General features: G+C 32.4%; 1 protein-coding gene across 3 annotated transcripts in view; it reads right to left on the bottom strand.

Annotated features, from left to right (window-relative positions):
• Positions 1 to 15,258, bottom strand: part of LOC118188610 (uncharacterized) — a 236,205-nt gene that overhangs the window by 56,256 nt on the left and 164,691 nt on the right. For all 3 annotated transcript variants that reach the window (XM_035359100.2, XM_035359098.2, XM_035359099.2), the window contains exons 2-5: positions 13,629 to 13,862; positions 5,513 to 5,718; positions 3,680 to 3,861; positions 523 to 726 (exon numbers count right to left, since the gene is read on the bottom strand). In XM_035359100.2, the coding sequence (XP_035214991.1) occupies positions 523 to 726; positions 3,680 to 3,861; positions 5,513 to 5,718; positions 13,629 to 13,862 (826 nt within the window). The remainder of the gene's footprint in view (positions 1 to 522; positions 727 to 3,679; positions 3,862 to 5,512; positions 5,719 to 13,628; positions 13,863 to 15,258) is intronic.

Raw genomic sequence — 15,258 nt, 5'->3', positions numbered from 1 at the left:
GTGATGCCATCCAGCTTTTCAACTTGGTAAAATCCTTCATTTCTATCAAAATGGACAGGCTGAAAGTCCGCAAAATATGTAAAAAACTAAAAAGAGTCTATCTTCATTTTATTATAATAAAATTCGGTATCGGTTATTTTTAAAATGTTTGACAAAATTATGAATAACCACATAGTTTGTCCAAATCCAGGTGCATAATATATAAAATAACTTACGTAAAGGATAAAATTTCTAGGCCAAAATAAAATAAGAGCCGAATGAATGTCCATACTTAAAACATCAAAAGTTGATCATATTCTGCAGAATGTAGAAATATTCGGTTTTGTCCAGGTATTTGAGTTTCACGTTATGCTGGGGACATATACACTATAAATATTAATTTGGAATCATTATTAAATTCAAACTGGAAATTATATGATTATTCCATTTAATAGCTCAATAATTTATATTCAGAAAGAGTTTAAACGGGTGGCTGTCTTTGGCCCAAATTATGATAGACGATACCGGTTCAAGATGGCTTACCTGTAGGCGGGATGCGAGAGATGTGGGGGTGGCAAAAAGGCTGGCGTATATGGGTAGGAAGCGGCCGGGTGATGATGGTCAAATAATGAAATATGATGAGGAAGGGTATTCCTCGATTCCTCTGTACCTCGATACGGTTGAAAGCCTCTTGAAGACGTTAGGGAATCGTCAGGCCTGGGTAATGGTGCAATCGTTGCGTGGGGCCTATAATGGAAAAAAAGAGAAGAAACCACGTGAATTAGAAACCGGAAAAAGAGATTAAAGGGCTTTGCATGAGAAAAAAAGTTTTTTCTCAAAGCTTTCGAAGTAAATATTGGTGGCTTTCTATACGCCTTCTGAAACAATTTGTGTATGAACACGGCAAAACATAATTTTTTATACTTGATGTTACGCTCTTGCAATGAAATACCTTTCTTAGAATATTTATCATATGTTTGGTGTTTACGGTATTTTCAAAGGGGTTTATGCACCATTAAATCCACAATATATCTTTACTTCTCATACTAGTTAACCTAAATGACAATCGAGCATTTGTGCACTATATTTGAGAAAAATTATCATTGTCAGATATATTTAATGAAATACAATATTATAAAGGTTATATGACCAATTTCAATATATGCTTCATGGGATTCTAAGAAATATAAAATTTTGCACTTTCAGTTCTGTTACTCCTTTTGTAAACTACACCCATTTTCGTCATAAGAGACTGTACGAGAATAGTAGCACATATTATGTAAATATGTATTTAAAATCATGTAATATACGTATTCAAGTCCAGCATAAAAGAATATAATCAACTATTTCAGGATCTGAATAGGTAGCAAAGTGAATGTTAACTAGGCTCTAGGAAGCTCAGATATGACGTGAGAATTTTATCTAAAATTTTGATTTAAGCTGAGAAGCTTTAGTGTCTGTAACGCCAGGGATAGAGACATATACTTGTATATCCTAAACATCATATTTATCATGTGGACAGTGGCGAATTTTATGAAGTAGGGTTCTCACTTCGCTTATAGATCCCTTATCTTGATAGACAGAGCACGGAAAATTACTTAATGATTTAGGGGAGGAAGGCTTACATTTGCGAACTGGGCGTTAGTAGAATGTTAGTAGTATTGTTAGTAGAATGCCACTGAGAGCAGTAGGACATCATTCTGAGCAAATTTTATGAATTTCATGGGATGCCAGATTTATTAATGTCATTGACAGATCAGACTTTCTCTCACCACTTTCAGTTGACTCACCACTTTCAGCTTTAATTTTACCAGAATGGCAGTCTTGTCAGCTTTAGTTAAAGTTATGAAGGAAGATCTCCCATATTCATTAGCATACTGCAACAGATAACATTTATATCGATAGGTAAAATATTTCTAGATAAAAATCCATAAAAAGAAGGTATATTAAAGGATAATAGCTTATTGTCAAGTAGTAATAACAGCAACTGAAATTATGTGCATAAGCTGATTTGAAAATCTTGAGACTGATTCTCTGGATGATTATGCGTCCTGCATTTTATATTTTTCGAATTTGAGTCCTTCGCACTGAATTGCACTTTGCACCATGATTTTTTTTTTTTTAATAAATGATTCAAAAACACGAAACAAACTGTTGTGTGACATTCCCTTTACCACTGCCAGACATGAAAATTTTCACTTCCTAATGCGAAGAGAACGTTTTCAACACAATTGCTGAGAACGTCCAAAAATCTCATGCCACTAAGTTTAAGCTATATTTAGAATAGTCTAGTATTCTAGTGTTGAGAGATAGATTTCAGACAACGCTGATAATGCCATATGAGTAACATGCAACCAGACATTATCCTGGACTAAAGCCACTGTTTCTTGAGCAAATCTGCACTTTTCTTCTTCATGACTCGACGCACACGATTATTTATTGTCTGTCTGTGGGTGTCAAATTTTGACATAAGGAACCGCAGTGGATAACCATCCAAAATATGCTATGTCGACCAATCGCATGCTACCACCCTGAAGTACCTCTGTCAATGAAATACTAAAGCACGGCTAAATATTTCATCAAGATATGCAAACTGTAATGTCTGAAGCTTTTAGTTATGGACTTCCAGAGATTAACACAAAACTTAAACACACATCTGTTATACAGACCTTTTCGCATTCGCCATAATAAAAAGGACTAGTTGTTTCCACTCTCTCTGTTCAAATACTGAAGGCTATGGCTGTACAACTGCAGGTTTCAATACTCTGACTTCCTCAAAATTGAGTACAAAATTATTACTTTACTTACAGGGAAACAGAAGTAGGGAAAATTTTAAAACTTTTCGCTCAGTCCTTATATATATGTGATTGCTGCAATTAGGCAGTTTGGGAGGCGAATTAAAAATGACTGTGCATCGTACGATGAATACTAGTTCTTCTGTATTTCTATCAAGATGTTTTGTAGAACTCTACACCTCATCTCTCAAGATGTGGATCTCTAAGTTTTCTATGTACGAGACGATTTCTAGGTCTGAAACAGGCCGATCTAGACTGCTATCTCTACAGAAAACGATAAGTGATGGACTTATGGGGTAGTCTGTATAACAGTACTGGTGCACAAAAACATGTGACAAGAAAGTAAAAAATTAAAGAAAGCTTTACCACATGGTTCACGAATCTTCAGTTACATGGGGTAAAATAATTATTAACTGCAGTAGCATGCTCATCTGAGTTCAGTACAACGAGGACTGGATTCCCATCGAAAGCAAACTTTGCAAAATGCAATAATGTAATAAAAACTTTTATATTAGTGTAAAAATGAAGGAGCTGGCCCACCACCATTCTTTTTTCTAAAGCATTTTGTTCAACATAGGTTATATATAATTCATAAATTATTAAAACGTAGCACTAAAAACTACTTTTAATTACTTCGATGTTTCTATAACATCTACAGTTGTTTTCAGTTAGAATTTGAAAATAGTGAAGAAGATTTCAACAATTTAGACGGTTTATCTATGTGCAGTACTTAAGGAAGAACCATTGAATCAAATACATTCAATGTTTGTTAACATAAGAAACTTAACTTTAGAGCTACTATTTTTATCTACTACAGCTTAATGCACGTCATATATGAAATATAGTACATAATTTCTAAGTATATATATATAGAGTTTAAATATAGATATGTTGTGTACAAGTACCTCACTTGAGACGAAGCTGAAGATGCGGATAAGCTTTTACTAGATTCTTCCCATTTATCTGCATGAACTGGTCTGGGTCCTCCCTTTGAGGTGTCTAGTTTCACACCCAGAGGCTCCTGCAGATGACCATTGCTGAGTGCGCTTGAATTGTTTACTTGTTGTACACTACTTAAATCCATTACCTGAAAGGTAAAGAATTCAAAATCAGGAACTAGAATGAAATAAGTACTACATTATAAAAATATCAAACAGTAAAATGCTTTATTTGTTTAAAAATAGAAAAACAGAGAGCTCCATTCTACATTCTCTACATAGTTTCGAACATCAGCTACAAATTTAATATTGAATGTTGTTTTTATCAAAGATGGAATCAAGAACTACCATAACAGCAACTTTCATTTTCTACAGTATAAGATTAAAAAATAAATCTGTTTATCTTAATTTTGAAAAATAAAAGAAGTATTAAAAGTCGCATTATTTACGAAATGATGAGTATTTCTCGAAAACTTTGAATTATGTCAGCAATAAACATGGAAAAATATTATGAGTCAGTACATTCGTTCTTGAATTTTAGCGTATAAGTGTATATTTATATGTATCTAAGTTATATATATTTAATTTAAAAAATGGTATAATGAAAATTTAAATCAAGTTACTCAGATGGAATTACATAAAAAATTAAAAGCTATTTTTACAGAACCCTCTCACGTATGATTTTCTACCTTATTTTATAATAATTGCAACTTCGTATCTAAGTTCAATATTTAAGGAAAGAAAAAATGCAGCTGTTTTTACCCTAACACCATGTAAAGAGATAAAAGTTTTACATTGTAATCTTATACATATAACAGATAATTTTACATAACGTTTTGTTTATAATCGCATACTAAAATTAAATATTATACTTATTATTTTCTCTGGGAATTCATTTTCTAATTTTGTTAAAATAATGGAAGCCATTAACGTTTTCTTCATTTAAAAGTCACTTCAAGTTAGCGTTTATATTTCGCCAATATTGCACCAATATCGGCGAAATACAAACGCTAATCTGAGTTAAACATGAAGTCATAGAAAAGATAAGTTTTTATTACAGAAAACTGAACAATAAATATTAACAGAACACTTCCAATTTAATAATGCTTTCAAAATATACTTTAATGGCAATAATTCTTCCAATTTGATCATAATTCTTAATAATATTTTTATTAATTTTACTTTATCGTAATAGGCATTAATTAATGCCTATTACGATTTTATAAACTATTGTTAATAATTACTATTACAAATAATTAGTAACAATAATTTAGTAATTACTAATAATAGTTATTAATAAATAATGAACAAAAAGTTCTACAAAATGACATTAAAGAATAATTCATAAATAATAACGATTATTATTAAAGAATAATTAATCAATAATAACGATACTTAATAACTAATCAGAATTAATAAACAACAGCGATAATAATTAATAATAATCTCAACAATTAACAGAGATAAGAATTCTTAAAAATTATTGATTATATTTAGATAATTAATAATGATTGATAATGTTAATAATTAATAAGAATGTTTCTTAATAAATAACGAAGGATGATAGTTTTTACTAATGAATAATAATAATTCTTAAAAAATAATGAATAAAAGCAATTGTTAAAAATGACTAGTAATAATTCTGAATGATTAATATTTAATAATACTCATAATCACTTTGGCAATAATTCTTCGAGTATAAAATATTCTCTATTGAGTTTTAACGATAATACAGAAATTTGATAAAAGATGATAAAAAGAAAATTAAATTATATTCTCCTGCAATTGTAGACAACAAACCTTTCTACTATCCGATGTGTGCGTTGCCACCGGTCTGCTTGGTGCGATTGTCACAACCGGTGGAGAAGACGATGCATATGACACCTGGTGATTGCTGAGGAACATGGGGGGAGGTGGAGGATTTGAAACATTCCGTTTTGGAGTCAATGATCCTTGATTTAGAGCAGGAGATGAGACAGGAGAGATCTGAGATAAATCCTTCTCACCTATAAAAAATTACACAAAATAATTTCAAAAGCACTAAGCAAATGAATAAACTTCTTCATGGCTAGTAGAGGGGTTGATGGTCTTTTCATCAGCAGTTCATTTCTCCTTAACAGCCAGCATTAAAATATGAGCTTTATATGAGGCTTAGTATGGAAATAGAAATATTCTTTACACTTTTTAAATCCATTACTTTTTCAACATCCACTATTCTGCGACAGTTTTAAGAAAAGGAGCAGATAAATATTTTAGATAATAATGCTTAGTAATGCGTCTATTGAACGTTAAGAGATTTAATGACATTCAGTTCTAAAAGATTTTTAGGTTAATAATTTGATTTGTAAGAGTAGAAAACAATTAGAATATTTCTGCATTGCAGTAATCATATAGAAGAGTGTTTCTAAGTATTTCCAAATAGAAGCTGATTATTTTCAAATCAGAGAAAAATCAAATATTTACTCAATATCAATGAAGTGTTAAAATGGCCATTACCTGTAAAGTATAAAATCAAAAGGGAATTCCGACCTTTACACTTTTTAGACATATTTTGCATTCAGAATTTCAGAAGTCTATGACACCCTGACCCGATAATGATATTTGCTTATAAGGATTCTACCGGTCAAACCACGGTTCATTCGATTACCCTTTAAGCAGCCAAGGGTTTCAGCCCAAAAGTATCAATTTCCCGAAAAGACATGATAAGTGGCAATTTCTTGATTATAATTACGAAATGGCCCTTCTAATTTGTACCTTGAAAGACTATTTTTTCCTGTATATATGCTACCGGTCAAACCACGGTTCATTTGATTACCCTTTAAGCAGCCAAGGGTTTCAGCCCAAAAGCCTCAAGTTCCCGAAAAGACATGATAAGTGGCAATTTCTTGATTATAATTACGAAATGGCCCTTCTAATTTGTACCTTGAAAGACTATTTTTTCCTGTATATATGCTACCGGTCAAACCACGGTTCATTCGATTACCCTTTCAGCAGCCAAGGGTTTCAGCCCAAAAGCATCAAGTTCCCGAAAAGACATGATAAGTGGCAATTTCTTGATTATAATTACGAAATGGCCCTTCTAATTTGTACCTTGAAAGACTATTTTTTCCTGTATATATGCTATGTATAGTTATTTTGAAGCCGTAAGACGTGAAAAAGAAGCAATGTCCTCCCTGGGACTCGAACCGGATCTCTCAATACGCGCCGAGTGTGCTGACCATTACACCACAAAGGCATGCTAAGAAGGTGGGAGAAATACCTTATAAAACAGCATGAATTCGGAGGAAGATTGTTAAACGAACTTTTTCATTAAATCTTCATTAAGAACTTTACATCGCTCATGCAAAAACAGAAGGATCTAATGCTCGTGGGTTTAATAGAACACAAACGTTAAATTAAAATGATAGATCTTTTAAAAGGGTCGTCTCATCATCCATGAAAATACAGATTTTATAAACTCTTTCCTTTCCCTTTTAAAAAGTTGATCTTTTTCACCTCTTAAACGTTAGCCTGCAGTCGGTTAAATTAAAAGCTATATTGAAATCAAAAAGCTATGCAAATTTTTGTAGTTTCGGATCAATCGCATAATCTGTCAATGTCATTAAAAAGGGCAAATTAATTTTTTGAGATAACGTTTCACATTTTATTATGGATATATATATATATATATATATATGAAATTTTGTTCTTCATGATGATTTAATTTCAGTCCCCGTTAAAACATTAATAACATTTTACTTTCAAGTTACTTCAAAACATCTTTCAAAATATAACTTACCAGTATGGATTCACTCTTTTAAAATAATTATACTTTAATTAAACTTAGGAGATAATATAATCAATTAATCAATATTGTTTAGGAAATAAATTATTATTAACTAACTTTGCAGAAATTGCGCAAGTAGTAGTAACTTGTTTTCGCACTAAATGAATTTAAGATCATACAACATATATATATATATATATATATATATATATTATGCGGCATGAAAGAGAATTTATTTTCTATTTCAGAAGAATAACATGTTGCTATCGATTTCGAGATGAGGCACAGAAAATTCTCATATATAAATTTAATACGGATTTAAACATAGCCGGCTGGAATTTATATCTTACTGCAGCAACTGTCAGTCATGTTGTAGAGTCATTAGGTTAATTGGAAGCAGACACGATGAAAAATAAGCAATCGCCTTCGCCGGGATCGAACCACGGACCTCTGGAATACCGGCCCAGCGTGCTACCGTTACACCACGAAGGCACGCTGGAAAGCGGGGAAATACATTATAATATCTGAATCGAATGGTTATTAAAAAGAATTGTGACTCTGCTCATGAGACTGGAGCAACAAGTTGAATATTACAACACACAGGCCCATCCGATGTAATTCAGTAGCTGCCCGATATTCGACAGCTGAATATATATATATAAGACAAATGAAAATTTCAGTATTTAGTATCCGGCCAATTTCAGGTTGATTAACAGACAGATTTACCTTCAAGTCGTCCTTTGACTATATTGCCACGAACAAAGAACGATTACAAAATATACAGTAATGTCGTACCACAGATATGTGAGGTAACGGATTCAGATCAGTGTTCATCTTACCATTTCCAGCTCAGGAATTATAAAGATGATAAAATGATTTCCGATTGAGAGTTTGAAGGCAATTGTCAGTCCATTAAATCAGGCGAACGGTGTACTACGCGAAACAGAAGCTGTATTTTTTTTTTTTTTTTTTTTTTTTTTTTTTCATTAGCTGTTTTTGTTTTCTTGTGAAAAAGTACATGTCATTTTACAAGTGAGATATTTTATATTGGAACTAATACGCTTATCTTGAAAATACGCTTCTGTTGTTAGTGCAAAATTTATTACTCAAATGTATTTTATTAAATGAAGAATAAAATTTTAAAAATCATTTCCTTCAGTACAGCAGTTTAAAAATCTGCCAGTCTAAAGACACTAATATTTTGAGCAGAAAAATTATATTATTTTTTGAAGCCCAAAAAATAGGAAGTTCTGATTTTCGAAACAGGAACACATACGAATTACACTACCCAACAATAAATTGCAAAATGAATCTCTAATGTATTATAAATTACGTGAAATAATTATTGAAAAAAGAAAGGAGTAGTAACATCCATTCTAAAACAGAGGTAAAGTTAATAAAATAGAAGCTACAGTTGTAGAGACATTTTATTTCGAAGTAGGAAAGATGAAAAATGAGCAATGCCCTTGCTGGGACTCTAACCACGGAACTCTCGAATACACGTCGAGCGTGCTGACCATTACACCACAAAGGCATGCTAAGAACGCGGGAGAAATGGTGTCTTCCTGTTTGCGCGGTTGTCAGAAACGTTCCTTTTTGCGCGAAATCATCAATCTTCATTAACCCCTTCCAAAGGGGTTCCATAATGGGGGACCGACTGGGCGTTGGCCTCTTCCGAAACGTAGGAAAGCAAAAAATTTTAAGATTTAAAAAAAGAATTTTTAAAAGAAATAATCGAAAGATATTTACGAAGTCTGAGTCTTTGTATATCTTTGCATAAATGAAGTACTGTATTTAAAAGGGAAGAGATGTTCAAACTCTGCGATGATTTTGGCAATGAACTAAAAGATCGTTTCCTAAAGTAAAAACAGTATTCTTCCGAAATTCTGCATAAAGGTAAATTATAATAAAATCTCAAAATATATATTCGTTGCGAAAAGAAAGGCAGATGAGAAGAAAATATACCTCGAATATCAAGGCAGCTTCTGAGAAAGCTTTGTCCTAGCCAAAAGAAGCTTTTTTTTCCTAGCTGTAAATTGTCAAAGTCTTAATTCAGAAATATAGCATCTGAATCTCGATTGAATGGACTTGCTTTACTTGAATTCATCGGAATATCCAAATACGAATACGGAATATCCAAATACATTACCATTGATAAATTTATTAATTGTCAAAGGTAAATTTGTTAGTTTCAAAGATTTAATTCAGAAATTCCAGAAGCAGAGCGCACGATTCAGCAGTGATTGTATATATTTATCATACTAATTTAAAATAATTAATTATGTGTATATACTTGTTAGTAATTATTGACAGTAAATATAAATAGTTAAAGAGTATATTTTAAATCATTTATTTTTATATACACATCTGTATTTGTATATAATGAAATTGTTAATTATTATCAACTTTTTTGATATTATTTCATTTTAAAATGCTCTTTTTTCTAAATCTATATTCATCTAGCTTCTTTTTTAAGAGAAACTGTACTTTGTGAGTCACTTTCAATTCCAACTGTAAATGCGATTCGCAATTTAATGGTGGCAATATTAAAAACTTCAGAAACACTGGTTCAACAGTTGTAACTGAAGAGTAAGTACAATCACCTTCTTTAAGGCAAATATCAAACGAGTTTTGTTTACTCTGACGCTGCATATTTAAAAAGTGGAGAAATCAGTATTCGTCGAATATTGCGATATTCTGATAATCCCTTAAAATTCGTGCTTTCGAAATCTCTGATAATCCCTTAAAATGCATGCTACGATTAGAAAATTTAATAAATTTGATTACAGTGTGACGTTATTAGGTTTAATCAATGCAGCAAACGTGAAAAATATGCAGTGCCCTCCCCGAGTCTCGAACCCTAGGCCTCTCGAATACACGTCCGAGTATGCTTCCAATTAATCACGAAGGCATGCGGAAAGGAGGCAGAAAATACCTTATAACTAAAATTATCAATTTAATAACAGAGAAAATTCAACTTTCTTTCACACTTTTCCAGGCTTAGGACTGGCAGTAAAAATACTGGCGTGTTTAAAAGTTGTGTTAGCCACTTTCCTTTAGAAAAAAAAAAAAAAAAAAAATATTATTAAGATATTTTTAGAGAAAATTTTCATATGTTTTAATCGAATTTTTGTAGATAAGAAAGAGATAATAAGCACTTTCTTATATTTTGTGATGAGTAAAATTCTTGCATAATACTTCGGATTCTTTCCTCTTTTTTGACCACACTTGTTTTCCTTCTTTTCCCTTCTAAATTTACATAACGACGATCTATAAAATAATCACATTCTTTAGCTTCGTTTTTCAAAAATTTTATCAGTTCTAGAGTTTTAGGATGGATTTTCCTAATAACAGAATTTAATTTATGATGCCATCCTTCAACAATATTATTTGTCCTGTGCAATTTTTCATTGCAGTTCCACATCTGTATACTTACGACGTCATTTTCAAGCCACTGCTCAACAAAGTAATCATAAAATGCCTCTAATCTTGCATTACGAGGTGAACTTTCTTGTATGCACAGCCAACCATCATCGACACATTCCGCGGGTATGTATGCAAGGGACGCGCACATTCTGAGATGAGTTCTAATTTCTTCATTATGCCTATATTCGTTAACAAGTCCCAAGTCTTGAATCTTTCTCCACAGACACTGATTTAAGTGGAAATTGCAACCTCTTATATTTAAGGAAGGAAAAATATTTTTCAGCGAAATTATAACTGCAATTTCAAAATCCATCACAATTTCTTTAGGATCCCAATCAGAAATAAGATTTTTAATTAAACGAAATAATCTCTCATAAGTCTGCTTTCGCTTATCGGGAAGTAAGCAAAACAACACAGGAACAACATTAATCTCGTTAGATGTACTTCCAATATCAACATGGATAGTATAAATTTGAGAGAAAAGCTTTGAGCATCTTTTAAAAGTCCCATCCATAAAGAAAGTTTTGCCGCTGTTTCATTGCTTTCCTCCCCTTCTTACTTGAAAATACCAAAATTCGGCTAACTTTTAAATCATCGAACAACAAGAAACTAAAGTTATCATCCATTGCTAATAATTCATTAGGAATTTCTAAATCTTCCATACATGTAGCTTCTCGATCGTATCCTTCGGCACTTTGCCTAGATTTGTATAGAGCTGTTTTAACACTTGAAAACTGCGGAATATTGGTTAATATGTCAAAGCCTTGATTGTATAGTTTTCCAACTTCTTCATTGTAAATTTGAGAAAGTGGAACATTTTCTTCTTTCGCTCTCATTTTTGCTACAAATATTTGTTTTTTTTTTTTTTTTTTACTAAAGAATGTGCTGTATCAGGTTGACATAAATGAATTTTTTCTTCTAAAACAACTTCTTCCTTGGTCCTAATTGAGCCTTTGCAGCTTTTAGTTTTTCATTTATGCAAATCCAATAGACTGCATTTTCCTTATTTCTATTCCGAATTCAAAATTGATAACCTTTGTGAAGGGCTAAAGGCTTTTTCCTTTTAGTTTCAAAAATCTCTAAAACATCCATACTGATTTAGATACGAAAAATAACCGCTAATACTAAAGATTTTAAAGTGGAATGAAACTAAAGATTTCGAGAGGAGCCTAAACTAAGACACGTCTTCAGTCTAACAATGTCAAGACGATACTAACTTATTCACAAAGGAACTGCCCAGCTCTTCTTAATGACTCATCCTGACATCTCCTGAGGAACTTTGGGAAAGGGACTGTACTCTCCGATTTCGCGCAAACAGGAATCGCGGAAACAGACCTAAATCGGGAGAAATACCTTATACAGTAACTAAGAACGAAAAGTAAATAAAGTTGAGATGGAGTGGTTACCAATAACGGCAAAGCATATGAGAATTATCTATATTGATGATCTAAAATATAATATAAGTTAAATTGGCAACAGATTATGACAAATTATTCAAAGATAAACTGACTTCAAATTACTGCTTGCATTATCTAAACTTTACGTAAAACTTATTCATACGCGCATAGGGAAAATGTAGAATACGTTCTAATTAATATTCGGCGAGCAGTTAAAGAGTTAAGATTCGAAATTCTAACAAGAGTTGCAGAGATAGAGCACGTTAAATTAAGGAATAATTGCCATTTGTCAGTTATTACTTTAAAAACATAATGTAAATATATTTCCACAAATCTTAATGTTAAAAACTACAAAAAGTAAATAATGTTGAAAGAAAAATTTTTATTTATTTTTTTAATTATAATGCTTAATTATTCTACATCCTTGTGTTTCTCACACTCTATGAAAAATTTAGAATAATTAATTTAAACCCTTTAGCAGTTCTTAATTTTACACTTCTAAAACTCATATAAGATATTCACTGAAATGGGTCACACCGTATTTCCAAGCTCCCATACTAACGGTGACGTCATTCTTGTTGTTTTCGGTGTTTGGTATTTTCATAAAACACTTCGTATCATCCATCATCAGACTCCACAAACGTTCACAGTCACTATATTAGTGTGGGGTGGAATGAAGTTGTTAGTTATCATAATTTTTATTGAATTTGGCATAAAGATATACATGTTTTTTATATATATAGACTTTTAAGGAATTTCATAATACATTCAAGCGACGCTAACGAAACCATTGAGATAAAGGATTAATGAAAGTTAAAGCAGCGTTTTTAAAAGCAATAACGGCGAATCATACAGTCTGCTAGCAGACATTATTACAATGATACTAATAATAAATGTTTTAAATACTACTTAAATCGACATTTACGAGAAAATCTCAGATAAAACAATCAACACAGCAACTCCACTAACCTACTGAAAGTAAACATTTCGAATTAGCTTCGGTTTAGTATCATCAAGATGCAGCACACTCGATGTTAGAGATAAACAATCACCTCCCTCTCCGCACTCGAAGAGCAATATTGCCAAAACTAAGAGGTAGGAGACAAAGCGTTATCATTCACCTCCTCCCCTGGTACCCTGTCGAGCAATTTCGAACAACGCATTTGCCCTTCTGCGGACGAATGAATTCGCTTCAAGAGGAGAGTCTGGATAAAGTGGATGAGGGTTGACGCTTATCTGCTGACTGAATCTTTTACATTGTTTCCATTCTTTTTCAGATTGGGCGGGGGGATGTGGATGGATCCACGCGGGCGTGACGCTAACTTACCAGAGACAGGATCCACGGCTTGCTTCGCAAGTTTCCTGAGAGCTGCCGCAAAGCTCGATGTTCGGGACGTTGCGTTGAAGGCCAGGTTACCCCCTTCGTACGATGGAATGTTAGGCTGAGGTGGAGGTACGACTTGGTGCAGAGGGGACACGGCAGCCATCGTGCGTGGCTTCTGTGGTGTATTGCAGGGGTGTTGCATAGTCAAAGGAGGCGGCTTGCACCCATGCGGCAGACCTGAAAAAAGATAGAAATATTCAGTGATTGCAGCAAAGAGATATAAATGCTTCAATATGTGCAAAATAAAGGTATGGGAAAAGTGCAGAATACAAGATATAAGCGTATATATGAATGTGAATAAAAGAATGCTAGCGTTGTATTCCTATTAACTGATGATTTCACAGCAAAATATTTATCGTGCCATACACGAGTAATTTGGAAAACTTGTTTCAACTTCATTCCTTTTTATTCTTCCATTTTTCATAATATGATTTCCTTCCAGTTGCATAATTTATAATCGAAAACAAAATAGTTTTCATCTGATAGCACCGTGTCGTCGTACACATAACGTACTAGAGAAAGTTGATAATGAATAATCAGGGCAATGTGGTTAGCAGATTATTTGTTGGAAGGGTTTGAAAAATACATAGTATGTATATTGATGACATTGTTACTACAGGAAACATTTAAAACAGAGCCAATGCGCAGCTATTTCGTTTTCAATTGAGGCAAGATATGGACTGGTGGATTCTTATTTTGTATGATTCTCAAGTATTTTAGTTGCAATTAATTAAGCTTTCGTACCTTACATTCCACGGCATAAACAGTACGTGCATTTTTTTTTTTTTTTTTTTTTTTGTCAAGATTATTGTTAAAAGTAGTCTGAGTTTTGAAAACCACAGACCTAAAATTCAAACTTGAGCGATTTCCGTTGTTTCCATATTTAGTTTCTGAAAGAGATTCCTGAAGGATGTCGGCTTTTCTCTGATAATCCATAAAAAAGTGAAAGGAATACGCTATATTTTTATGCAGAAGAATTTATCAAGGAGCAAATGCTTGAGGCCAGCAGTAATTATTTCTACAGTGAATCTAATGGGCTGTGCAGTTAAATGGAGTTTTGATATTTTTATAGTACTAATTTTCTACTTATAAAAATTTTTATTCGTAAAAATGAAACAAATCTTTATAATAACTTATTTATGAAAACAAGCAGTAATAAAGATTTTTTTAATTTTCCTGCTGAGCGTTATAACTCAAGGAAATATATTTTTTAGCTTAACCCCCTATATTTTCCCTCCCCCTTTTTTTTTTTTTTTTTTTTTTTATTTATTTATTCAGTCACTCTTCTATACCTTGAAGCAGATGCGTTATTTTTAGTAATATGAACAATCTCGCCATCACAAAATAAAATACAGAGCCAGTAATCATGTATCAGAAGATCATGGATTTGATATCTGAAGAGAATTTTGAAACAACCTTTGTCAAAACTGTGTGAAACGTGAGAGTTTTTTTAATTTATTTCCTCTACAACTTTAGCGCAAAATCTGTTCTCATACTACTGCCATTCGACAAAGGATAAGATTTTTAATTTTTAATTTTTCTCCCAAATATAATCAATATGACTTCAACGAAT

This window comes from Stegodyphus dumicola, chromosome 8 (assembly GCF_044657685.1).
Source record: "Stegodyphus dumicola isolate Sdum_Otavi_A_Nest chromosome 8, ASM4465768v1".
NCBI classification, from domain to species: Eukaryota; Metazoa; Arthropoda; class Arachnida; order Araneae; family Eresidae; genus Stegodyphus; species Stegodyphus dumicola.
Note: the sequence above shows the minus strand (reverse complement) of the source record. Positions and strands in the feature narration are given on the sequence as shown.